Below are 26,665 nucleotides of genomic sequence, written 5' to 3'. Positions count from 1 at the left end.
CTATGGTAATCAGCTCGCGTGGGACAGGGTGTGTTGGGAGATAATCGGGAATGGACTTCGTCCTGCATTGGAGATAGATGATGGTGATCAGTACTGTCCCGCTTATAACGCTGTTGAAGTTTCTCCTCAGGTTTAGAAACCCGTACCTTGTCCTGTCATGCACTTCTCTGTCTTGTCCTCGTCAAATGTAGCGCTGCATGCAAGATTTTAAGTTAATGTTCCCGAAGTTTCTTATGGTACGGGCCAATCACTGCAGGTAACGAAATATTTACAGCTTCGCTCGCCATTGCAGACTCCGCATCGACTGGTTCGTCGGACTTCTTACCTGGCAGATGGGAAACTTATATGCCCCTGCTGAGCTCTGTACTATGTAGGAGCTGCAGTGCCAGCTCTGTGAACGTTTTCGATTGCGTCGCTTACAGCTTCCTGATTGCGGATGCGAGAATCACTCTACTGTGTCACGCCTTCCCTCTCCGCCAGCGCCTCGTCGTTGCATGTCCACTAACAGTTTACGGTTTTACTGTCGTAGTCTGGCAGCACACATTTAGGGGCTAGTTGGTGCATTGTTTCAAAAAGGAAGGATTACGCAAAAAAACACAGCACACAATAGAAAGAGCCAAAGTCCCGGTGTCCACAACTCCCATGCGACACTTGGCGGCTAATGGCTTGGAAGAGCCTTTCGGAAGACTCTCTCCAATGTGAGAGAATGGCATTTTTTTAAATACTGCGACATAACAATGGATGAAGCGACGCCTATTAACCCGCTTAATTTCTTGATTCTTTGTACGGAGGAGTAGCTAAAACACGGTGGCGCAAGGCAGGCGATAGGAGGTGGGAAAAGCTAAAGTCGCGGACGCCAGCTGTTTTGGACAGCGTTCCACGTGCAGTTTGTTATTCACGGCGAGGGGCGGAAACGCTTTCGGTATCGTCCATTCTTCCTCGATTGAGGCCGTCGAACGGGGGTGAGGGCCATTCTGTTGATGTCGCCGCGACCTTCCTGTTCGAATAGCGGAAAAGGGTTGCCTCAGCTCCTGCGTGGGACTAAACAATGGCACGCGATTAATTATGCCTGCACAGCAGCGACGACAGTGTTTCGTAGAGATAAGCGTAATTTATTCCCGCACTCTTCTCGTCCCATTTTATTTCTTGTAAGACAGGGTACTTCGTAACGGTCGTATAGTATTTAATTTTGTTAGCTTTTCCATTGCCTCTCCGACCCCGAATACGCAAAGGCGGTCATTTTACCGTAAAGCAGAAATAACAGTGCCCTTGTGCGAATAGCTTTTTTCCCCTTTGTATTATTGCTGCATGGATCCATAACAAGCTTCCGGCTAAGGATCCAGGCGTTGTCGCCTGGCGATCTTGTGTCCTGAGCTTCAAGCTATTATGATTTTAGGGGCGAAGCTCCTTAAGGCGGCACCCGTTCGTCCCTCGTAGTAGTAGTCGTAGTGCGTAACCAGTCTTACGCTTTGACCTCCAAGGTGGTGCCGGTGGGAGATTTTTCCTGTGCGTTGTTGAACAATAAAAAATTCGCAGCTTGCGCATTAACTAAAAGCCGAATTCTTCTGTCTCTCATTCCCCATTAGCAGCCATTGGCATGTTCCAGTAGGAAACGTTAGTAGAAGTAGAAGTGTAAGTGTTAGCTAAAAGCCGACTTCTTCTGTCTCTCATTCCCATTAGCAGCCATTGTTTACCTCCAAGGTAGTGCCTGGTGAGATTTCTCTTGTGCGTGATTAAGCAATAAAAATTTTGTTCAAAACGCCGTTGATTGATGAAATAAACCAACGAAAGACGCCAGATGTTTTGTAAAAGCAAAACGAAAGAACGCCAGATGTTTCTAAAGCAAAGCGAAAAGACGCCAGCTGCTTAACGAAAGACGCGAGATGTTTTCTAAAGCAATGGTTTTCTAAACAATGAAAATTCACAGCGTACATATAAAATTAAAGTGAGCTGCAAGTCGTCATAACTCATCGAACCTTTAGTATAAACGCGCCCGATCTCACGTCGGTGATGATGTACTGGGCAGAATTCACGGAAGATTCACGGTTTACCGATGAACCTCCGCAGCTTCGCCCACTCATCATCATTCACTCCGTGGATATGCTGTGATTTTTTTAACAGTCTTCGTCGTCATCGGCCTGTTATTATATTGCCTTAATGTACTACGCCCAGTCGTTCTGACCTTCCTTTTTATATTTGTGTTTGTGCCTGTCCTCTTCTGTCCGTGTTTTCGTCGCGCAGTTTCTTTGATGTCATGGATCACCAACTAGCCCAAAATGCTGCTCTCATATCCCCCCCCCCTTTTTTTGTTCGTATTTTCTCCTGTATAGTGTATACGGTCTTCATTTCATTATTCCTTATTCATTTTTTTTTGTACTTGATGGGCGAGCCAGCACTAAGACCTTAGAGTTGTTCCTTGGCAGCTTGATTGATTGATTGATTGATTGATTGATTGATTGATTGATTGATTGATTGATTGATTGATTGATTGATTGATTGTCTCAATCACGACTGTACCTATTGTCACTATCCCATCTCCAAGCCAACCCGGATTCGGCTGACGCTCCAGCTTAAGACTGCTCGTATGTTCCTGTTGAGCCGCTGCTTTGAAAAGTGCAGCATATAATCGCAGTGATTTCGTTTTGTGGGCCTTTGTGTATTATATGCTTTTGCACCCGTCTCTGTCTCCGCCGACAACAGGGCCCAGCGCTGCAGCCCGGGGGCGATGCTGGCGCGGCTGTTCTACGCGCACGGGCGCCTGTGCGCGTCCCACCCGTGGGAGGTGATCGTGGGCTTCCTCACGCTCACCATCTGCCTGCTCTCCATGGGCTCGGCCTTCCTGGCTGGCAGCCGGCTATGCGGGTGGTCGCCACAGTGCCAGATGAAGGAGGTCAGTAGCAGTGCCCTTCACTCTCTCCCGCGGATGGTACGGTGGTGGTGGTCGTCGTCATATACGTCACCAGGTGCAGACGGGGCTGCAGAAGAAACTAGTACGCGGTTCCCGTCAACAATTCAGCTATGAGGATGGCATGGGGAAAAAGACTGCCTTCGGAACAATTTTCTGCAGAAGTGACAAAACGCATTTGTGTTAATACTTGGTAGCATTCCTGTTCGGCCTGCTATCTGTAAATCTGTTTTTCGTCTTCTGTGTGTTCTCTTAACCTGTTATGTTATGCAGCTGTGTTCCTGTATCTTCAATGTTTTGTACTGACCCGCCCCTGCATTGTCTCTTATAGAGACGGCAGTATTTGTAAATAAAAAACAAGCTCCACGGTTGGAGAACAATTCGTCCACTGCTTGAGAAACGAACCTGGAACCACTCATGGGCAGTCTTTCTATTTTAATGTTTTTTTTTTAGAATGTGTGCTGTGTTATTCTTGTCAATCCGTAAACCATTTACTACATTAAGAGTGGGTTTCTTGGTATTGCAGAACCCGGTCCTGTAGAATGACGTAATTGACTAACATTGTTACACTTGTGTCCTCTCTGTCTCCATCTCTCTCTAGTGTCTTTATGACGATAAATCGACTTCTTGGTAATCGCGCTTTTAACGTACTATAGGACGGACTAGAGACGCCATGGACACAGAGCGACGTTTCTGAGCTCTGTGCCTGTGTTGTCTATAGTCCGTCCTAGTACGTTAATAAAAGCGTGATTACCCAAGAAGATGTACAACCAACTAGTCCCTATTGCTGTTCTTATTGAGATAAACCGACGTTGCCCCTTCATTGACGTTGCGTGCCAGGGACGTGTTCATGAAGACAAGAGAAGCGGTACTTTGTTATACACACTCTCTCGAAAAATACGCGTACGATTGCCGCCATCTTGCCCTCAGGAGGACAAAGGCATGGACGTCGTCGTGATGACCGTGACGCGCTGCATGGCCCTGTTGTACGTGTACCACCAGTTCCGTGTGCTCTACAAGCTGGGCTCCAAGTACCTCATAGGTAATTGAGAACATACAGTCGCGCAACCTTCCGCTCCGGGTTTGTCCTTCAGCTCATCTTGGTGATTTTCTTACTGTTCCTGTCTCGTCACTCGTGTTGCCTCATTTGAAACTGCTGTTCTAAGAGGGAGACTTAAAAATTGCGCATGCTGTCAGACTTTTGGTACGAAAGGAACTGTGCAGTTATTCGTTTCTGCGCTCGCGCAATTTTCAAGATTTAGCCCAGCCGTTTGCACCTTCTGTAGCTATATCACGTGGTCGTTGTTGCGTTTATTTATTTATTTGTTGTTGTTGTTGCTGCTGCTGTTGTTGGTAGTAGTAGAAAGCGATTAGATTAGAAATGGACACATTTTCTCGATCGAAATGATCAAAAGAGCAGAGTTGCAAAGTTCTGTCGTATTGTGCTGCGTTAACAAGGAGAAAAATAATTCCGCCGCTCTCTGTACGAAAATTGTGGGGTTCGTTTCATATAACGTAGCGTTCAGTATGCGTGCTTTTGCGGAAAGGAAGGTTGACGCTAGACACGATCTATATCCTTAATTAAAAGGTCATTAAAGCATTATGACGCGTAATATACAATGGGCGATAAAAAGTTCATTTATCTGTTTTCCTTTCCCCGTTCTTTCCGAAAAAAAAAAGCGCAAAAGGAAAGTGTAAGGGCCGGCGCCATGCACTCTCTTTGTGCGTCAGCTCGATAGAGCAGGCTCGTCTAATTACGTCGTTGGTGTGTGTGACTTTGCATTGTGGCACAGTTCATGCAATGACTGGAGTCTTAGCTCGCTGCGTTGTGATTGCTGCGCTCTGCTTGCTTCTTATCGCTTTCTATCCTAAACACTTTGGTTACGTTTGGTTGAGGGATGCCAATACTGTCTCATTTCCCCTCGTTTTCTCTCTTTCAGGCATAGCAACCATTTTCACAATTTTCTCCAGTTTCGTCTTCAGCAGCAGCGTAGTGAATCTCTTAGAAGGCGACCTGTCTGAACTCAAGTGAGTACCTCGATCTCCTTCCTCCCTGATGGCTTTCGTGTTGAACTGGAGTTATATGCACGGTAACTGTTTGACAAAGTGCGGAAGACGGCGGCACGGGAAAAGAAAGCATATAATTCCCATACTAATATTAATTGAATTCAATAAACGTTTATCCATCCACGCAAGCATAACAGTGGCGCTATGCCCATCTATCAACATTAATTGCCGATTCGCCTTAGCGCTTGAACTGAAGTCGTTGTCTTGCACACTGCCCGACCGCAGTTTCACCACTACTGGATTCCATACGCATTTCATAAGAGTTGAGGGACTCAAGCTCGTATGTTTGCTTGCGTTCTTGCAAGAATGCAGTGCATTCGCAGCTAAGCCTTCATACGCGATCTTGCAGCCGTACTGCCCTAAGGGCACACAGCCAAAGTCGAACGCGCGGGTGATGGGCGGAAGCCTTGGTAGCAGTTCCCTCCCACCGTCATCTAGGACGTGAAGGGTGCCGCCTTCCAAAGGCGACCGGGTAGCGACGCGTTGTCCTCTTCGTGGTTTTCACTTCTTTTCCCCGTGCCTTCTTCATAACCACGAAAGGGGTGCGCATGTCCTGCGGAACTGCCCGAGACGCCCTCTAGATGTGCCAGAGGCATCGGTCGTGACGCCTTCCAGTGTCGCTCGCGGGTCCCCACGGCTCCGCACAGGCGAAGGTTGCGCGCGTAGTTTCACATTGTGCCAACTTCCAAATGTGACCAGGAAGGCAGAAAGAGGCGTGTACGAATACTGGAGCAGGGCGAGCGTCTCCAGCCGTCGCCACCAGCCCCCAGAGGGCGCGTCTCGCCGACGACTCTGCTGCGGTGACGGCAGCGTTTGCCACGGTCGCGTTTCCTCGAAGGGCGCCGCTTTCCTTCCTCGCGCTCCTGCTTGTTTTCTTCTTCTGCTCCTTCTTCTTCAACTAACGTTTTTCTCTCTTATTCTTTTTCATTATTTTTATTTTCATTCTTTGGCTCGGCGACGTGCCGAAAATGTTGTCCTGGTTCTTGAGTGGATAGCGACGAACGCTCGGTGCTGCCGCCCTAACCGAGCACGATATGGAAGCAGGAGCACTCTGAGCGAGCGAGGGAGCAACCGGGATTTGGAGAGATAAAGAAAAAAAGAGAGAGAGGGAAGGAAAGGAGAAATGTGAGCAGCGCTCCACGTGAACCGCAGAGAAATGGCGCCATTCGGATGCATTGCGCCAATCAGCACTAGTTAATTACTTCATTACTTAATCAGCGGACAGAACTGCCATCACTCCGCGAAGGTGTCGAACAGGATGGCACATAATGCAAAAGTGAAAGGGAGCGCTAAAGTGATCCCTTAAGAATGGGGTGGTAAGTCTTGATCACTTTCATGTGTGTATGATTATGTGACCACAGCTTGGACACTTAACATCTGCATCGAAAAATCACAGCACTTTTGCCTTTAGTTTCATTGAAATTGCTTTCCAATCAAGCAAGAACAACTATATTAAATTTATGCTTAGAGTTGCAAGCTGTGGTGGCTCATATTGTGTTTCAAGCGCATAACTGTTAAAACAAATCTTAGCATTAACATGTCGATCGGAAGGAATGCAAAAATGTCCTTGTACTAATATTTGGTGTACTCTGTGGTCAAAATTGATTCAGTACTTGCCACCACAGCACCTTTCTGCAATTGTTCCTGTGACGCAGTGGTGCAGTCAAATTTTTTTCGGGGGAAGGGGGGGGGGGGTTCTGACCTCCGCTTATGTCTTATGTATGTTTGTACATGTGTTTGTATGTGTGCATGCATATATACACATACAAAATGTAAAAAAATTCGGGTATGGTTTGAACCCCTCAAACCACCTTGCTTGCTTCGCCTCTGTTGTGATGATGTAATTGTACAATACGTATTACTATATTAAAGTACGTAATTGCTTAATGATACATATAAATGCCTGTACTTTGGTGACTGTCTAAAAGGATGTTCCGTGTGTCTCTTATATAAATGTTACTTTTCCAGAGAGGCGCTGCCGTTCTTTCTACTTCTCATTGATTTATCCAAGGCTGGTCTACTGGCCCAGTTTGCCCTCAGCTCCAGCTCGCAGGTATGGGTGGCACGTTTCTCGTAGTACTTCTGCTAATTATCTCATCAGTGAAAATTTGCTACAGATCTGAAAGGTGGTCAGAAATGTGTGCGTTATACTATATTATCTAGGGACGCATTAGTTTCTAGGCTGAACACTTGTCACTTCAGTATAGCTGAAGTTCATGCAAGAGGCACTACTGCTCCGTACGGCTCCTTTTACGCCTGCTATTGGCCCACATTTGTGCCAGCCATTTTGGCACTACTATACCATTGCAGTGATGTGTATGCCGAAATTGAACCGAGTGCAGCGAAACGCTCCATGCACCACGTTCTGTGCAGGAAGAGGTACGGGAGAACATAGCCCGTGGTATGGCTGTGCTGGGTCCCACAATCACCCTAGACACCATCGTCGAGACATTGGTCATCGGTGTGGGCACCCTTTCAGGTGAGTAGCTGCCTACACTCTGGAAAGATTTCGTTGAATATTTTTGTGTGAATTCACAATCGCCAAGTGCATGTGATGAGCTGCAATAGAATTGCGTCACGTGTGCAGTGTTGATGCCTTGCACTTCTCAACAAACAAAAGGCTCAAGGATATTTATCTTTCATAGGTGTCAAACGGCTAGAAGAACTTTGCTGCTTTGCCTGCATGTCTGCATTGGTCAACTATGTCGTCTTCATGACCTTCTTCCCAGCTTGTTTGTCCTTGGTTCTCGAGGTAAGGAAAATTATACTAAGTCTATGTCAGTGCACGTTAAAAAATCCCACCTGGTCTAAAATTTCCGGAGTCCTCCACTACAGCGTCTTTCATAGACTGAGTCGCTTCGTGACATTAAACCCCCATGCACTAACCATCCAAATTGTACCTAGAGCACTTCTTAATGCACGACTCCCGGAACCAAACGGAGTAGATTGTGACACCACATAGGTATTAACCGTGCTGTCGATAAATTTGTTGCATGTTCATTTAACTACTTACCTTGGGACATGTTGATAGCCTTGATATGTACATATTGTGCATATATGCACTGCAAGTGGCATTACCGAGGTGGTACTTTTCATGTTTAATGCAACACTTTCCTCTGACACAGCAGCTTCATGGTCCAGCACTATTGCATGCAACTGTGCCTTGTTATTAACATATTTTTCTATATCCTGACCATTTTCAGTTGTCACGAGACAGGGAAGAGGGACGTCCTGTGTGGCAGTTGAGTACATTAGCAAGAGTCTTGCAACAAGAAGAAGAACAAAAGCCAAATCCAGTCCTCCAGAGGGTAAAAATGATCATGGTAAGCATTGTTGTTTTCATGTAAAAGAGGAGAAAATAATGAAAGGGGGTTGCCAAGTCTGTCCCATAGCTTTATACAGTCCTGTCCTGTCATTCAACCCAGGTTTTTGATTATGAGGGCCTCTGATATTTCATTCGAAAACTGTTCACTTCCCACCTTTACCCTTGGGAAGCAGATGACCAATAGCAGGCCATTGTGAAAAGCACGTCATCGCTTCATTTTTGTTTTTGCCTTCATTGTGAAGCTTATTTTCTCTCGGACTCGACTAATGGTGGGGCGGGGGGGGGGGTGCTGCGATAAAACTTGGCCCTCCCTAATGCAGAATCCTGCTCATGCCTATGGAAACTGGACATGTCCACATTGATAGAGATTCCTTTAATGCTGGCTGGCCTTGTAGGAATTGATATAAACAAAATAACATTGCATTTTAATGCCCTGTGTTGCATGCCATATGCAGTACTAGTGCAAAACCTAATTTTTTGCCCAAGAGCTACGTGTTTTTGAGCTTGACGCATAGTTTATTCTGTGCATATTTGTGGAATCAGTTTCGCATATATATAATATTCGTTTTTTTCCTTATGGCTTCCATCTCATGTCTGTACAGTCAGCGGGGCTGATGCTTGTGCACACACACAGTCGGTGGATGGCAGGCAGCCCAGGAACACAGAGCCCAGACCCCATCGCAGCTGACAAGCTTGCCTGGGGGCCTTACTTTCAAAGGTATGACTCTGTCTTGTGTGTTTTCTTTTTTTCATTTCATTCATTACACACAGGTGTGCTCAGTGTGAGTTGCAATCTGTTTTCCGTGCTCAAAGTGATGCCAACACTCCAAAGCGCTGCTGGCATAGCAAAAATTACTGAAGAAGACGCTGTTTCAGTTACTGATATTCTATAAACCGATTCAACGTTTGCCAGGGTAACTGTTCAAACTTGGGGCGCCTTCAACTACGGCCACCATGTTGCAAGTTATATTTAGCGCGAGTGTACAGTCCTCGTGGGTTGAAACACGACATTCATGGCTGAGGAATGCACTTACTTTCTTATCACCATTGTTATATTGGGCATAATTTTGACTCACACAATTACGTCAGAGCCAGCATTACCATTAGCGGCCAAATTTGGAGTGATATGATGCAGTTATCTCATGCACTTGTGCATACCCGTCCGTTAAAAGTTTTGATGTTGCATTTCAAGCTGTGAGCACTGTACATAATGGCCGATTCACATGGAAGTACTATTGTAGCCTTGCGTACTTATGAACAAATAGTCAACTTGTCCATCGCAGTGTCTTACAAGCATAAATCTGTGGGTTTGATTATTGGCTGGTGGCAGCTATATTTCAATGGTGGCGAAATGCAAAAATGCTCATGTACTAAGGTTTAGCTGCCCATTACAGAACTAGAGCTGATCAAAGTTGTTCTGGGGTCTCCCACTGCGACTTGACTCATGATCACATTGCAGTTTTGTTGCATAACACCCCAGAGCTTAATTAATTTAAATATTAATCTTCATAGTCCCTTTTGGTAACTTTTGTCTTGTCTGTTAAGCACTATAGTGAAACAGTAATCTAAAGCTTGGATATGTGTAAACAACTTACTGCGAAAAAAATTGCATGCTATTTGTGCACATAATATAATGCACTATCGGCACCATTTATTTCCAAGTGATGAAAAGCATGTTACAATTGTTCGGGCATTTTTCAATCCTACTTAATATGGTGAGACAAGTCTGGTGGGGGTATGAATCAACTGTTCATACTTAATATTGAAGTGTCATTTGCAACTGTGCCACCTAAATTTTAAAAAGTGAGATATGCACTTTGTACATGTAATTACATCTTATGTGCAGTAATATTTAAAAAGTTAGCCACAGGAACGGAAGTGTTGTTTCCTCATTTATGCATAGTACTTGACTATCAAACCACAGCCAGTTTTGGTCTGAAAGTACAGCACTAAGGTTTACTGATACAGCATAGCAGAGGAAGTTGTCTAAAAGTCTGACAAGACCTATTCATGGTTATGAAGTAATGACAAGAGCTCATCTTGTCAGAATAGACAATAATGAAAGATGAAGATAGACTGTGAACACAGTTCCTGAAACATCTTGCGTTTCTTTTTTCTTCTTTTTGTCCGTGGCCAATGTTCACATTTACTTTCGGTTGTTAATGCCTATGTCTACCTTGGGATGCTAGATGATTGTGTTGATGACCAGTTTGTACAAAAGCTAGCAACATTGAGGAAGGCCTATGGCTGTGCATTCTTGTGCAGATGGCTGGCGGTGAGCCCTGAGCAGCTGGTGTTGCTCGTGCTGGCATCAGCGCTGGCTGTCAAATACATCTTCTTTGAGAACAGAGAGGAGCTAGAGCTGCATCTTGCACAACAAAACCACCCGTGGGAAGAAAAGGCTTGCCTAGGTGACTCCGCAAATGGTAAGTATTCCGACAAAGTGAAAGTTGGTCGTGTTGGCAACTGCTATTCATACTTAAAATGGGAATGTGTGCAAAAGAAGGACAGAGGCAAGAAAAGGGCGTTGCAGTGCCTGCTGGTTAACTTGCCTTGGTCCTTTGTCTTTTATGCTTGCCGCAATTTAAAACATGAAGCATGTTTCCCTTGGGTCACTACACCTGGTTCTTGCGCGACAAATTAATATGTATTACAGGGAATAGCATCTGTCGACCCCTTCTGGCCAGAACATTTCTTGCCCTCAAAGAAAGTGTTGGAATTTTACTGAAGTGTTCGTATTCGCAGGGGCAATACACAAATGTACTCTTACACAACTTGCTGCCTTGAGATAATGCTTATAAGCCTTTGTAACAATCCAGTATGGACACTAAACTGTGCTATATCACATATAATGGGTGTTTGTAAAACAGTTGATATTGCACTTTTAATGCTTGCAGTTCTTGTACACAGTGGCATAGCCATGAATTTCTTTAGAATTAGGGAGGGGGGCAAACACGATTAATTGGGGGGAGGGAGGGTTGCTTTCACTCGCCACTTAATGCCAAGTACTGCTGGTACACAAAAGTTTAATTGGGGGTGCGAGCCCATGTTTCACACCCTGCCTATGCCCCTGCTGCTTGTAACTGTATGAATATTCAGCTACATGGCTTTCTTGAAGTGAACAGCTTGTTCTCAGTATTTTGTACACCAGTAACTGGAGTGTAGTTCCTCACCATGCAAACAAAAGGTGGTTGTGCGCTGATGTCCTGACATAAGAAAGCCGACTGCCTCACAGGTGCAGAAGGGTCCACTGGGAGTCGCCCTAGCACGCCTTCCACGCAGCCAGCTTGCCCCACAGAACCTCGTGTTGACTTTGTGCTGGGTGCTGATGACTGCTGGGAAATGGTGGACAGAGGTTGCCAGACAGAGGAGAACCCCGAGGAGGAGCCCGAGCCTGAACCCCGCAGTCTAGAAGAGTGCATTGCTGTACTGCAGGGACAGGTACGGATGCTGTCGTGCATCTGCCTTTGAGGTGGAAATGCCGCAGACTTCTAAAGTTGTACTTGCCTAATGTTAGATTGATACTTCAATATATCGTCTAATTTGTGTTTATCCATGTTCTTTATATTAACTACATAGCTCAATTCTGTCGCTGCTTTAACAGGATGGTGCTCGGAGCCTGACAGATGAGGAAGTGCTCCGGCTGTGCGAGGCCCATAAGCTGGCGGCCTACCGTCTCGAGCAAGCGGTGGGCAGCGCACTGCGGGGTGTGTCCCTCCGGCGGCGGCTGCTCGAGCGGCAAGGGGCGAGTTCCCTGGAGGGCCTGCCTTTCCACGGTTACGACTACACGGCCGTGCTGGGGGCCTGCTGCGAGAATGTGGTTGGCTTCCTGCCCGTGCCTGTGGGCATAGCCGGCCCACTCCTGCTTGACGGCCGGCAGTTTCTCGTGCCCATGGCCACTACCGAAGGGTGCCTGGTGGCCAGCACCAACCGGGGTTGTCGTGCCCTGTCTGTAAGCTCGTGTTGGTCTTTCTCTCGCACTGCTGCCTCCTCTGCATTTTCTTTTGCTTACTTTATGACCTTGTTTCAATCAATTGTATGAGGTAAACCAGTGCAGGTTTTCTTACCATGAAACTATGTCCTGAAAAGTAGGCGTGGATTGCGTCCCTTCCTGTGGCAGTTGTCAGTTTGTGTAACTACAAAAGCATCAATAATAATAATAATAATAATAATAATAATAATAATAATAATAATAATAATAATAATAATAATAATAATAATAATTTGTCTAGAACCGCTTTTATGTGTGCCTTTGACCAGTTCTCTAGCAGTACCGTGTGGTTGTCATCTGGCCAGCCAGCACTCACTAAGGGCGTGAAGAGACAAGATCAGCAAGAGTGGCACATGTGCACTCAGTTCACTCTAACCGCACTTGAACTCTGCTAGGCTCTTCCAACCAGCATGATGCAGCCGCTGGCACGATTAAATTGGGGCAAGCTTCCAGCTTATCAGAAATATGAAGAGTGTGTTGCTAACTGAGATAGCAAGATAACTAGCTTCCATTAACTTAGTCACAACAGGGGTGGTGTCACACCTGTGAAAAGAGCCTTGCAGATGAAACTTGCGCTTCAAGTAAACTTGGTGCGCATGCACTTCTCTTGCTCATCTCGTCGCCTAGTGCTGCCTTGTGCTGGTGCGAAGCGACTACAATATGTATAGCAAAAAGCTGCACTCAAGTGTCACATTATGGAGCATCATAATCATCGGTAATCTTTCCTTTCTTTTTTTTCTGCATTAGTCGGTATTTTTGGGATACCAAGAAAGAAAATTTGTTTTTAGAAGAATGGGTCAATTTAGGACTTCGGGGTAGAGTATTCATTTGTATGTTTGCTTGATTCAAGTGTATTAGCAGCTTGACTGTGTGTTAACGAATGTGTCGCACTCAGATGCACGGTGAACGCTCTGCTTGCAGATGTCAGGCGGTGCCTTCAGCAGTGTTGTCCAGGATGGCATGACCCGTGGACCTGTCGTCAAATTGCCTACCGCGCAACAGGCAGCGTTAGTGCTCTTCTCGATGCATATGCCTTGCATGCCAGCTTGCATGGGTGTCTTTCCAAAACTGCCATTTGACTGTCTGTCTTATAACTGCATTCTACTCAATGAAACGTCTTAAAAAGAATAGGTGATCTTCAGGCTACTGCTTTGCAATGCACGATGTTAACTTGTGAGCTTCTATTTTCCTATCTGGTACTTGCGCTAGTTCTACCATGCTTTGACTGCTGAAGTCTGGTAATGCGAAGTAACACCACTAAGTGCTTTAACACTGGCTGACATGCAGTGCTTTGTGCAATGTTGTCGGGGAAATTGTGAGGCTCGTTACCTCTCGAACCTGTAACAGCTGTGTGAAGGCAACACTGCAGCCATGAATGAATTGTTTTGGAAGCATGAAAATTCTACTGCTAACCCTTTAAACTGGCTGTAAAGAATGCTTCGACTATCTTTTTTTTCTTTCTTCTGCATGGTTACTGGATGAATTAAACTTGAACATGTTGAGCAGGTATTTGCATTTGGGAAGCCTGAAGAAAGGGCGTTCTTAAATTCTCGCTAGACGAGAATGTCAGACAAAGGAAAGCAGGCTGTTCTGTGTAGTGTCAGGTAATGTAGCAGTGCTGGCAGGATTGTGTTAAGTGTCCATTTAAGATTTGCTCGCAAGTTTTGATTGAAAATAAATTTTTGAAGACTAGAAAAAATTGAATGGAAAGGTAGGCCTCAGTGTTTCAGTAAATTAGCAATTTTTTCGGTCGGTAGGGTGTCTCGATCACTGCATCTAACTGCAAAGGTGGAATTGTACTCTGTATGTGCCATTACATAGTTGAGTCTCTGAAAGTGAGTATAAAATTTAAAAAATTAAATTGTGTAGTACCGCCACTTTTATGTGTCACGCATTCAGGCCAAGTGTATCCACCTCCATGCAGGAAACCTGTATGAAAAGGAGTGTCAGATTGCTATTCAGTTAATGACAACTGTGGGTAAATATAGTACACCTCGTAACACAGAATGTAAAAGAAAAAAATCAGCAAAGTGAATGAACCAAATGAACTTGCCCTTTTGTCCTGTGCTGTGCGCTGTTGATCTGTTTAGCCTTAAGATGTACAAACCGACCCTAAGTTAGCATTCTTTTGGTAAGTCTAGAAGTAATAATCAGAAGTAATAATTCTGAACATAGTTTTGTGTTCTTTGTAATATTGTATGGTACTTTCTCATTTATGGCGTTACATGCAAATGACTAGGGTGTTCTCTTTCATACTCATCTGTAGTGTAATAGTAGTATATACTATGCCTGCGTGAACATTCCAGTGCTTCAATTGTTCGAACGAATGTTACAGTATTTGAATTCACTTTCACACGAATTTAATATTTCCAAAATTTTTCAATGTATTCGAAACGAACAAATAAACCTATTTTACCACATGGAACCCACCTTTAAAGGTGGTTTTACTGCAGCGTGGAGGTGCAATGCCGTGAAACTGCCACAGAGCCGCACTTCATGGTTAAGTGAGCACATTACCTGCACCCTAATTAATTTTTATTTTGTAAGCCTAAAGATGTGTTATACCAGTTTATATGGGCCAAATATGGCAAATAATAAAACGTAATGTACTTTACCGCTTATAGCTTTCACTCTACTGCTATTCAAATCTTGCTACTATTCAAGTTCGCTTCGAAATAATGAATACGATGCCAATTACCAAATGCTTTGGCTTCACTTAGAAAAAATAGAAATGATATTCACACAAGTCGAGTAAATAATCTTTCCTTTCCACCTTACAAACCTTTTTATCTGCTCAAGTAGCAGCAGAGCTGCCAGTAATCAGTTGTATATATTGCTAGGATTTTTCCACTACAGACTCTATGATGTTTGCTGTACAGGGAGGTGATGAGATGGCTGCAGGATCCAGAGCACTTTGCACAGCTCAAGGTGGCTTTTGATGGGACCAGTCGGTTTGCCAGACTGCAGAAGCTGCACACAAGCATAGCAGCACGATACCTGTTCATTCGTTTTGTCTCTGTCACTGGTGACGCCATGGGCATGAACATGCTTTCCAAGGCAAGTCCTGTTGCTCTCTCTCTTTAAAAGGTTTCTTTAAATACAGAATAAAGGCTTCAATACTGCTTTAGCCCCTTCAGCAGTAGTGGCTACATTTGTGTACGCAACTTGTTTATGCTAGTAGTGTCAACTTGTGGCCAAAAGAGAGCAAGATACATTGCTCATAGACGAAGTGAACCTTCTTCATAGTCAATATGTCTCGACTTAACCTCAGTGTACTGCATATGACTGTAGCCGATCACCTTGGTCAAGGCACTTTGATGTTTGACGGGTCGTTCGACGTGCCGTGTTCAAGAACCAACGTCAAAAGTGCTACTTTTCTGTTCTCGAAATGAATGAAACTAAAAACTAATTGCACACAATTTGGAGCCTATGAATTCATTCGTTTTATGTCAAAATGGAACATCACTGGCTGCAGAATAAGGGAGTGTTTAATTACATGCCAGTTATAATAAATTACTGAAACTCACACAGAACAACACATTATTTCATTTTCTTTCTTAGAATGTAACATTGAGTGCCTTGGAATTATGGTATGTGAATTTGACACATTTGCAGACAGTGCACCATAATTCGTGGCTGAAGCAGTTAGTTGACGTGAAAATCTTACAATTTATGCATGTGTGAAATTCTGAAATAGAAAAAAAGAAGAGTTGAAGCAAAACAAACAAGAGGAGCAGAACTTCTAAAGCAGTTTTTAAACTGGAAATGTTAGTTATTGTGCTACTGCAGCCGCATATCACTGGCAGTTGCATGTGAAAAATTTTTGTGTGACACTTCATTGCAGATAAAGACCCCTGGCAATCTAATTTCTCTTGAATCACAGCATTAGTCTTAGCCAAACTGACTTTAGAGTGTTAAATCTTGTGCATTATTGTTATTATGTGGTGTCTATTTTTGAGTGCTCAATGGGCATAGCGCTTCTATACTATTAACAATGTGATCAGTCAATCACATCATGATTTACCCTTGTAGCCGCGAACATCACTGTTGCAATGTTTTGGTGGCGTTTCAGGGTGCAGAGGTGGCCCTTCTCAAACTACAGGAAGTGTTTCCGGCCCTGCAGGTGATCAGTGTTAGTGGGAACTATTGCACCGACAAGAAGCCAACTGCCCTTAACTGGTGAGCTGAGTCCACAGGTTGTTGCTACTGCACCGAAATAATTTCGGGAAAGAGAAGTCTTGACATTTATAAAAGCCTAGTCTGGCTGCAGGTATGACACATTACTTTATGGACATTGTAGTTAAATTAATTCCGCAGTGTACCTACAGTAGACTCGCAATAATTCAAACTCTGATAATTCAAACTTTCGGTTAATTCAAACAAATCTTAAATTTTTGGTTGGCCCACTATGTTTTCAATATATTTTAAAGCTGCTGAATTCAAACTGCCTCACTGCACAAATTTGGCTAATTCAAACTTTTTGCTTGACCATGTCTGGAAATATCTGCTACCTTTGTTGCTTCTAGCTGAACATTCACATTTTTCTCTTACTAACAGGCACAAATAAAGCCTGCCTACAAAATGGCCAAACCAGCCGCACCTTGCGCGCCAATAATCTCCTGCTGACCGATTAAAAAAGAAAAACTGTACGGTCTGGCCTTGATCTATCGCATGCTAAACATTTCTTAAAGTCACTTCCTCTGCAGTATGCCATGCGAGAAAGCATCCTAAGAATTAGAAGGGGCTAGCAACTGTCGTGGGACGCAACACATTTCGTCCCTTAATTAAACGCCCGTGCATGCCTTGTATAATAACAAAAACTAGTATTATCGCTGATGTATAAAAATTTCACTGCCAATCATGCAGAGCAGTCTATGATGTTGATGCGGCACTGAGAAACAATAAACATCGCAGTGTTAGTTGGTGTGTTGCGCCGAGTCATATTTATGAGAACTTCTGATAATTCAAACTTCTGATAATTCAAATAAAATCATAAGGTCCCCTCAAGTTTGAATTATCGAGAGTCTACTGTAATTAGGTACAGTAATACCTCGTTAACTTGAACTCGCATATCTTGAAAAATCGGCTAAGTCGAAGTTTTCCGCGGTACCTAACAATTTCCCATAGGTGCAATGTATTTATTGCCCTTTATCTCGAAGTATTTCTGTGCCCACTTTCGGTTATCTCGAAATCTCGACTGATAATGGAACCGAAACTTCGCCGCCGAACCGTTTCACAAAATACTAGCGGCAAAATGTCATACGTTTCACAAGGTTCGCGTGAGGCTGCCGCGTTTACGACGAAGTGGACACTGTTCCCGAAAGTAAAGTCGGAACCTAGCGGCATACCAACTTTGTCGAGCAACACTGTGTCTTGTCATGTGACGCTATAGACGTGCACATAAGCAGGCCCTGCAAGATAGCTCGGGTCGTACACGTTTTGTTTACCGTCAGAGATGCGATTTCAGCATTTTATTTACGCAAGGCACGTCGCGCGGATTTTTTTCGTCGGCCGTGCGATGTGGTGAGGATAATGCCACCAAAGCAAAGCAAGTCACTGATGCTGCAAAGAAAGGTAGCCCTAATCAAAGATACGGATTCGAGGCTCGAAGTTTCCGGACGTCAAAACGGCGCTGAATGTGTGGCATCGTGCGAGAGGAGCCCCTTCCAGTCACATCGACAGATAAGGCCGATTGTCTGGACTAGCGGTGGGCTAAACTGACCTAGCCTGCAACATCGGCTGGTTTGACCATTTTCTTAAGCCAAACAACGTGGCGTCACGCACAGTGATCGCGGCAGCGTCGACGCAGCTACTCGAGGGGTGACGACATCCGCCGAAACAAGAAACACGCTTCGCTTGATGCGAAATAAATTTGAGTGCAGCGGCGCGGATGATCGGCACATGCGATGTGTTAAGCAACTCGAGAAAGCTTTGCTAGGTGCAAGTGTTGCTGAGAGGCAGACCAGCCTTAGTCGGTCTCTCTGCACTAAATAAAAAGGCAGTGCCGAAAAACACAGCTGGTTAATAGCGCTGGTATGTCATTATTTTTCTTCAAAACCTTTACAAAGAGCCAGTTTGGCGCTCCTGTTAAGAAACTGGTCAGTAGGGATAACGTTTCTAGATAGAACTGAACTTCTCAATGGAATTTCCCCAACTTTGCTTATCTCGAAAATCTGCTTATCTCGAAATTTTTTCTGGTTTTTATTACTTCGAGTTAACGAGGTATTACTGTAATTTATAAGCTACCTATCATCTACGTGCCGACACGTACAACAAATGAACTTTTTCATTCCATGACATTTGTTGCATTCTGTTCATTATTACACGGTAACAAACATATGGATTGCCTGGCTGTAGTCTTTGTCTGACCAGAAAAGTGCAGTGACAGACAACAGATTAGACAGACTTGGTGGCACTGGCATCATATCGTTACACATCTGTCATTGCTGATTAATTAACCTGAAAATGTGATTCGATGAACACTACAAATGAAGTCTGAACTTCAATCGTGCACATCTCACATCTGCCAGTAGTTGCTATTCGAAACTAGCGCATAAATATCTAATGAAACAAAAATATTGTGTTGCAGAAATTGGAGTAAATCCTACTGCTATCGGAAACAGCTTTGCTTATGGTTTTTTGAAGTTTTGGCTATGAAACCATGGATGTGTTAGTTAAGCACTGTAGTAGGAAATGCATCTGTGTTGGTTCAAGCACAATGAGCTGTGCAGAAGTTGCAGGCATGATGTTTCACTCATGCCAATTGGTGAGCTTATTTACCATATGCACGTGCTTCACTGATTAACCTTCGCCCACATACATTTTACTATTTGTGCTTCTCAAAACAGTGCTTTAGTCTTATGCCATAGACTACTATCTTGCAGGATTGAAGGCCGAGGCAAGTCCGTAGTCTGTGAGGCCACAGTTCCAGCCCGGGTGGTGAGAGAGGTAAGCAGCAGTGTCCACGTGCACAGTTACTTGGCTACAACATTGAAAGCTCAATAAACGTGAAATCAATTTATATTGATGGGACCTTCTTTCGCAGTTATTTGTTTGCATTTCTTAGGTGAGAATAGACTGATAAGCAGTGTAAAAAATGAAGGTCACATTGCCGGTTTTGTATTTTATGCTTTCATGCAATGCCATTTTAATCACAGTAAAAGCAGGGATCTCACATTATTTTTGCACATTTCGGCCAATTTTTTGTAGATGTTCTTGAGAGTTTCCTAGATACTATGCCCTTGCTTCTATTGAAATGCAGTGTAACAGTACTTCCTTTTGGCCCATGTAATTTTATTTTTATTGAAAAGGACCTGCTTTTGTGCAGGACTCCATGTCCTTTAACACGTCAGATAGTATGTGGAGAATGTGCGTAAGCGTTTATGGAATGTAGAAACTTGGAAGTCCAAAATATCTTGTAATAGACGTAAATACTTTTGGTATTGCTGCTCTGATATTCGCATTGTGGCCAGTGTCCTGGCCTTTTTGCAGCCACTGCAATCTAAAAAGCTTTGTTGCTATGTGCGCAGGGTTGAGTAACTGGTTTTGGGCAAGCCTTTACACTTGCCTAATAAGTAATGGAGTTCTTTAATACTTCCAGTCTTCATAGACAATTTATGCTGTCGCTTAGGCCTACTGGAAAGATGTAAGGTGGTTGAACTGGGTGCGCTACGCAGGTCCTCAAGACAGATGTTCTGTCCCTTATCGAAGTCAACATCAGCAAGAATCTAGTTGGATCAGCCATGGCAGGCAGTGTGGGTGGCTTCAATGCCCAGGCAGCCAACATCGTCACAGCCATATTCATCGCTACTGGACAGGTAAGGGTCGGCTGCATCTCATCCCATGTGTAATTGCCATATACTGCATCATGTACCGTTCAGGAGCAAATGATTCATCCAAGGTATCAGCACTCGGTGGTTAATTTACCCCTCTCTCATATTACAAGTTGTTGCTTCTTCTACGCTGTAGTCGATTGCAGCCTAAGAGAAAATATACGCTGCACACCCACAGAACCGCAGCGTGTCTGCTCTGTACTTTGTTTCCACTTGAACCGTAGGTACTTTTCTTGGCTAATGTAAATACAGTAAAAGCTCGTTAATTCGGATTTCACGGGACCGGAAAAAATGTCCGAATTAACCGAATGCCGAATTAACGAATGAACAGGAAAAACAACATTAAAATCAAGTTGGAGAAGCATACCTTTATTTGCTGAAGTATTTTGTAATGGTCGTCTGCGTTTTCACGCAGATTCCGGCTTACATTACAATTTTTCTTAACTTTTCCAAATGGCCAACAGCACGCAAACTGTCGGAAGTGCTCAGGCAAACGCCCTCTAATATCAAAAGCGCCTCCGAGACTTCCCGTGAGGTGCGATGAGGCCGCGACATCATTAATAATATCTTGATCGGGCAGGAGACCAGTCGTGGCGACACAATCATCAATCGCGATGTAGTCCTGAAGGGTCATATCTGTGGGAAGGACAGCATCGAAGGTCGGGCAGTCACCGTCGGTGGACTCGGCTGACACCTCGTCGATGCCACCGTCGGCTACTGCCGCATGCTCGGGCCTCACATGTAAACACGGTCACAACGGGAAAAAAGAACTCGGCAAGAAGAGACGGTGCCGACACAACACAAGGGAAAATGGCGTCGGAGGCGCAGTGAAGCGAGGAAAGAAGACGCCGACGTTCGGTGACGCTGCGATCGCCCCCACTAGTTGATGACGATGGCGATGTCACTCAAGTTTCGGTTTCGCCCGAGTGGTGCCAGCGCTGCTTTACCGCACATTTGTGTAGCGGCAGCAGTCAGAATTTGTCCGAATTAAGCGGTGCGGAGCCCAATTCTGACGAATTAACGAAGGTTTGGTCCCATAGATTAACATGCACTTCGGCCGGGACCAATAGAGCCGTCCGAATTATCCGAATTTCCGAATTAACGGGTGTCGAATTAACGAGCTTTTACTGTACTACACATATTAAGAATTGCAGGTTTGTCATTACTACCTAAAACACTGCGTTTCAGGCTTCCGACCTTAAACCATTGGCACAAACGTGTGTCTGTATGGGAAAGGCAACTATCTGAAACACTTGAAAAGTGTTTGACATCATGAAAATGAGCAAACACTGTCGGCTGGAGCATTTATGCAAGTTTTCTGTGGGAGGGACAGTGATGACTGTGGGTGGAGCTGACATTTTTTTTTTACGTTGTAACTGGGTGAAGTACACATGGGTGCCATTCTGGTGTGATCACTTTCTGGGCACCTTCACTTTCTCAATATTTTGCATAGCTTAGTGTTGCAACGGTATTTTTGGCACAATACCAAGAGTGTCGTCGTTGTACAGCGTGAAATTGTTCTTCCCTGTACACACTGATTAGTCAGCTGCTATTCATATGAAATCTCGTGGAAGTGAAAGTATACCCAGAAGTGATTGTTCAGCAATGTGCGTCGTTGTACAGCGTGAAATTGTTCTTCCCTGTACACACTGATTAGTCAGCTGCTATTCATATGAAATCTCGTGGAAGTGAAAGTATACCCAGAAGTGATTGTTCAGCAATGTCACCCAGTTCTACACTGCTCTTCCAATACCACTAGGTAATAAAGTGCTTATCACGCAACTGCCTGGACTACTTCCATCTTATTTAAACTTGTTCACATTTTTTGGTAGTGAGCATATCAGCTGCAACTTTTTATGGTGGGCTGTGCCGATGTTCCACCCTACCTCGTTCGTAACTTTATGAAATCTATCATGCATCAAAATATGGTAATAACGGGAATCTGCGAGTCTGTTGTTGATGTGTATCTCACCGTTGAATTCCAGGACCCAGCACAAAATGTTACAAGTTCGAATTGCCTAACATTGGTCGAAGCCTGTGGTGCAGCGGGACAAGATCTGTACATCAGCTGCACCATGCCTTCCATTGAAATCGGAACCGTGGGAGGAGGAACTGTGCTACAGCCACAGGGCACCATGCTTGAGGTATGCGCATAACCTGGCGAGAGCTTGTTACGTTGTGAAGGGAAACTTTCTTAGCCTACACCTCCTCAGCTTCCTTTGTCTCCATCAGTAGTTCTTTGATGAAGTGGGCCGTTCCAAAAGATGGCCGATCGTGGGGGTAATGTAGACTGAGCTAAATACCAAAATGGCATAATCAGAACTAGGCTGATAAATGACAAAGGACATCTCGTGGCCAGATAAACTGAGTGGGAGGTCTGTACGGTTGGGTGAACTGTGTTGACTGATTGATAACGTTTTTGACAGTGATCTTGAAGTATTAATGATTCATCACTATGATTCATACGTCTCTGTACATGTGCTTCTGCAAGTCATTGGTGCATTCGTGAGGCCATGTGGATTTCTGTTTACATTTAAGCAGAGGATGTGAACAACTGGATAAGCTAGAGCTAAAATAAGCTTGCACGCATCATTGTCTCTCTGCATACCATTTAATTGAAACGATTAAATAAACATTCATTTAATGTAGATTCCAATGAGTGTGTTGGATCTGCCGATATTTTTTATTACGCCATCTATCAATGGGTGTGCGAGCTGTCCTATAGGCGCCATCGATTGAGCAGAGAGTGTTATGCAGCTCCCATTGCATGGACCAGTGTCACTGATATCAGCTGCTAGGGGCACGAAGAAAATAATGCTATGCCTGCACATGTCCCCCCTCTAGTCCAGTTAAGATCCACCCACTCATGGAAGGGGGAGACGCACGTCAAATTCACATCTTGTCCGGCCGTGGCTCAATTTTGCTTCTGTCCACTACGCCGTGCATTCTGGCACTGCAGCCAATTAGAAAACTCCACCACACAGTGCCTATGCACGGAGTTTCAGCTTTCATGGCAGATTCCTGGTCTTTCTATACATAACTTGTGGCATCGGTGTAGGCTGCAGCTTTGCCTACAGCAAACCATAAGACGCAGGACTCAATTGTAAAAATTGACATTTCTGCATCTGCCTTAGAAACTGTAGTGGGCAGAGTTAACAGAACTTCAGTATGTTTCTGTTGTGAATTTATGGAGCTGCTGACTGGGTGCTGAACTTATGTTTTTTTTTTAATATGTGGACTTTCAGTTATTTTTGTTCCAAACTTGACCTTGAAGTTCTAAATAATATTACTGGCTGCAGAAATCAGTCAGACTTTTCGAATGCAACAATATTTATTCAAATTGTTTCAGTGGTCAACCTATGAGAGCATTTCGGTATTTCACTTGCACTTGAATATAAGAATAGAGCCCCAAGCTGAACATCATTTTGAAGTGCTAACTGAAGTATGTAGAGAAGTTTTTAAAGGGTCCCTGCAACACTTTTCGAACCTGGTCAGAAAACGCTGCAGTTTGGTAGACGAGGCACCTGTGAATGTGTGACCAAAATATTAGTATAGCACTGTATGCGGCAGGGGACTTACAATTACATTCCAAAGACGGCTAGAAATCACTCTCTTCTCAGCGAATTCCGTGATGGATGGGCTTTACTACACCATAGGCGGAGAGGCACGGCCATTAGCTGATTTGAGCATTCTTGTGCTGCATAGTTACCTTGGCTGCCATGGGGTGCTGCCACAATCCTGGGCCGCACTCTATAGTGGTAAAATTACACACTGTAGCATTACATTAGTGCACTCATGGTCATGCCAAAAGGGAGCCAACGTGTTCAAATAAAAAGAAAAGTGCTCAACGTAATGTGTGAGCTGACTGAGCTTCTTGCCCTTTTGTCATTCCTTGTGTAGCCTTTAGCGTGCATGGTGGGATGAAAGGAGAGAGAAAACGCTTAAAGCGTGCATGATGCTTTAACTCGTACATGACAGATTCGAAAAATTTTTACAGCAATCTATTCGTGAGGCAATAAACTCCGATCGTGAGATCATTCGATGATTGCCTAGAAAAACGTTGCAGGGCCCCTTTAGCGAGTACGCATTGTCCAGGCTGTATTGTAGCTAGCTATTGGTGCCACTGATTGCAGCGTTCATCTCTTTCTCGTTATCAGATTGTCCTAGCCCATGAGAAATTCAGATTCACAATTAAATGCAACTGTTGCAGCTTCTGGGCGTGCGGGGTTCCTCAATTGAAGAGCCTGGTGCGCATGCCTGCACCCTGGCACGAGTGGTGTGTGCCACTGTGCTGGCCGGAGAACTTTCCCTGCTGTCAGCCTTGGCAGCAGGACATCTAGTCAAGTCTCATATGAGGCACAACAGGTGTGTATGCTGCTGAGTCATTGTGGAAGATGTTTAGCTTTTTAGCAAGATGGTTACATAAAGAACATTGCCGGAACACTCTGAGCTGTTTCCTAAAAAAAGCCTTCAAGCCATCTCTTAATCACGGAAAAATGCACATTAGAAGCTGTTGTACTGTCTTAGCTGCAGAACTAGAGGCTATAATGTCACATATATATATGTGACATTATGCAGCGCTATCTGGGCTACTGAGTCAGAACAAAAGCTCAGTGATCGCAAAAGAGGTCTTATAAAGCTGTTGCCACAGAGGAGGTCCTATAAATCTGTCAGACCTAATGCAAACCTTGAAAAATGACGTGCTATGGTTCATAAAAATCTGAAACATAGAGAATTATGGGCAATTATGGTACTCCCTAATGTGAAACTTAAGCATAACTTTGCCTGTGTTTTGCCAGTTGTAATGCAACATTAATCCCAATGGCATGAATTATGTGTTTTTCTGCACAGTCAGTGTACTCTTAAAGTTACCGAACATTACAATAATAATGATTGTCGTGTAATCGTTGAATGTTGCTTTATCCACTTTGAACACTATACAGTGACAGCGAGAAGGGAAAGGTGGACACTATGTGTCAACATATGTTAGCTTGAGCATGTTTTCGTCGAAAAGTTTCAATGTGCACACTGACTCTGCCAAGAAAAAGTTACACTGAGATGCACAGAGGGCTTGGCCATCTGGTGGCATCAGAAGAGACCAAAATGCCACACCCTGTGACTATGTTCCGAACTCTCATTGGCCCCTTCCATTTTTTGCTGTGCTCGTTCGCTCAGTTTTGCCAAACCTCTACGCCAGATTGCGTGCCTAAAAGCTGCACTCTGAAAGCATGGTTCATGGCCATCTCTCCAACTCCGCCTAGTATCGAAGAAAAGGACTGATTAGTCTAAGTTGCACCACATTTAAAGTACCATGAATACTAGTAGAGGCAGTGCATAGGCTTTTTTTTACCTAACTGTTTGATAGAGACTGCCCCCTTATACTCTTTTCGTTTTCCCAGGTCGAGTGTTAATGTGGCTCAGTCGACAGCAGCGGAAGATGAATCTCGAAGACCCAGGACTATTGGAGGACTACTTGCCCCACAATAGGAGTTGTCGCAACACTGGCAAGAATGAGCTGATGTGTGTTGAGCATGTTGAATAAAGTGGGAGCAAAGATCATGTCTGCTTTAAAAAGTCAAGTGTAAAAGGTGTGCAGAGCCTGCGCAACTTTGTGACTGTTAGCACGAAAATGCATCTATAGTCGGATACAACTTTAGAAGTCAGCAACATATCCTCCTCAAAGGCGGATGCGCGCAAGGCTGCACCAATGGGCGTGCACTCCAGACTGACGTCATGAGCTGTACAGCCAGTGACCCCAGCTTCAGAGAATGTGGTTGAATGCATGAGAGGGACTATTTCTTTAGTCACGGAGACTATCGGTTGTCGGGCTTTGGTCATATGCATGGGGCTCTCCAGACTTCTAAGTTGTATCAGACTATAGTGCTTCTTTTTCTCCAAAATTGTAAACCATCCTATCTGACTGGACACAAGTACTAATAACTGCTATCACTATTAAAAGCAGTGAATGCCATTACCATGTGTGCAAACATGTAAATGTGATGTAAATTTGTAAAGTTATATGAACATGACAAAGGGAAGGGAGGAAGGGGCATTATCCAAAAAACTATAAAAGGTCCCAGTTAACCCCATGATTAATTTTAATACAAAAAACGAAACTCTATAAAATCTAAAAATGCAAGGTTCTTGAAGGCCATAGGCTTACCTTTTTTGGAAAAAAAATTCACACAAGACCAGAAAATCCAGAAAATTTGACTAAATGTTGAAAAACTGGAAAATTCAAGATTTCAAGGCTTCTGAGAATGGCAAAATATGAAACTTCCAAAGCTATAGGCTTACCTTTGTTTAGAAAAATGCATCCAAACCCAATTTTGACAGGATTTGACGAAACAAAATAAATGAAAAATACGAAATTTCTAAAGGCTATAAGCTTACCTTTGTTCAGAAAAATGCATCCAAACCCAATTTTGATACAATTAGATGAAACCTAAAATAGCAAAAAAAAAAGAAACTAAATTTCCAAGGGCTATGGTCTTACCTTTGTTTAGAAAAATGAATCCAAACCCAATTTCGACAGGGCTCGACGG

General features: G+C 44.1%; 1 protein-coding gene across 3 annotated transcripts in view; it reads left to right on the top strand.

Annotated features, from left to right (window-relative positions):
* LOC119389523 (3-hydroxy-3-methylglutaryl-coenzyme A reductase) overlaps positions 1 to 25,679 on the top strand; it is a 71,893-nt gene extending 46,214 nt beyond the window's left edge. For all 3 annotated transcript variants that reach the window (XM_037656831.1, XM_049414449.1, XM_037656830.2), the window contains exons 2-20: positions 2,701 to 2,890; positions 3,836 to 3,947; positions 4,846 to 4,933; positions 6,941 to 7,025; positions 7,346 to 7,451; positions 7,618 to 7,724; positions 8,176 to 8,295; positions 8,900 to 9,015; positions 10,563 to 10,723; positions 11,533 to 11,738; positions 11,902 to 12,249; positions 13,210 to 13,295; positions 15,168 to 15,345; positions 16,361 to 16,467; positions 19,173 to 19,236; positions 19,965 to 20,105; positions 22,106 to 22,264; positions 24,331 to 24,485; positions 25,520 to 25,679. In XM_037656831.1, coding sequence (XP_037512759.1) covers positions 2,726 to 2,890; positions 3,836 to 3,947; positions 4,846 to 4,933; positions 6,941 to 7,025; positions 7,346 to 7,451; positions 7,618 to 7,724; positions 8,176 to 8,295; positions 8,900 to 9,015; positions 10,563 to 10,723; positions 11,533 to 11,738; positions 11,902 to 12,249; positions 13,210 to 13,295; positions 15,168 to 15,345; positions 16,361 to 16,467; positions 19,173 to 19,236; positions 19,965 to 20,105; positions 22,106 to 22,264; positions 24,331 to 24,485; positions 25,520 to 25,607 — 2,592 coding nt within the window. In that variant the 5' untranslated portion in view covers positions 2,701 to 2,725 and the 3' untranslated portion in view covers positions 25,608 to 25,679. The remainder of the gene's footprint in view (positions 1 to 2,700; positions 2,891 to 3,835; positions 3,948 to 4,845; positions 4,934 to 6,940; positions 7,026 to 7,345; positions 7,452 to 7,617; positions 7,725 to 8,175; positions 8,296 to 8,899; positions 9,016 to 10,562; positions 10,724 to 11,532; positions 11,739 to 11,901; positions 12,250 to 13,209; positions 13,296 to 15,167; positions 15,346 to 16,360; positions 16,468 to 19,172; positions 19,237 to 19,964; positions 20,106 to 22,105; positions 22,265 to 24,330; positions 24,486 to 25,519) is intronic.
* Positions 25,680 to 26,665: the final 986 nt, after the last annotated feature.

Source organism: Rhipicephalus sanguineus, chromosome 4, assembly GCF_013339695.2.
Source record: "Rhipicephalus sanguineus isolate Rsan-2018 chromosome 4, BIME_Rsan_1.4, whole genome shotgun sequence".
In the NCBI taxonomy this organism is placed as follows: domain Eukaryota; kingdom Metazoa; phylum Arthropoda; class Arachnida; order Ixodida; family Ixodidae; genus Rhipicephalus; species Rhipicephalus sanguineus.
The sequence above is the reverse complement of the archived record's forward strand: the minus strand, read 5'-3'. Positions and strand labels throughout refer to the sequence as shown.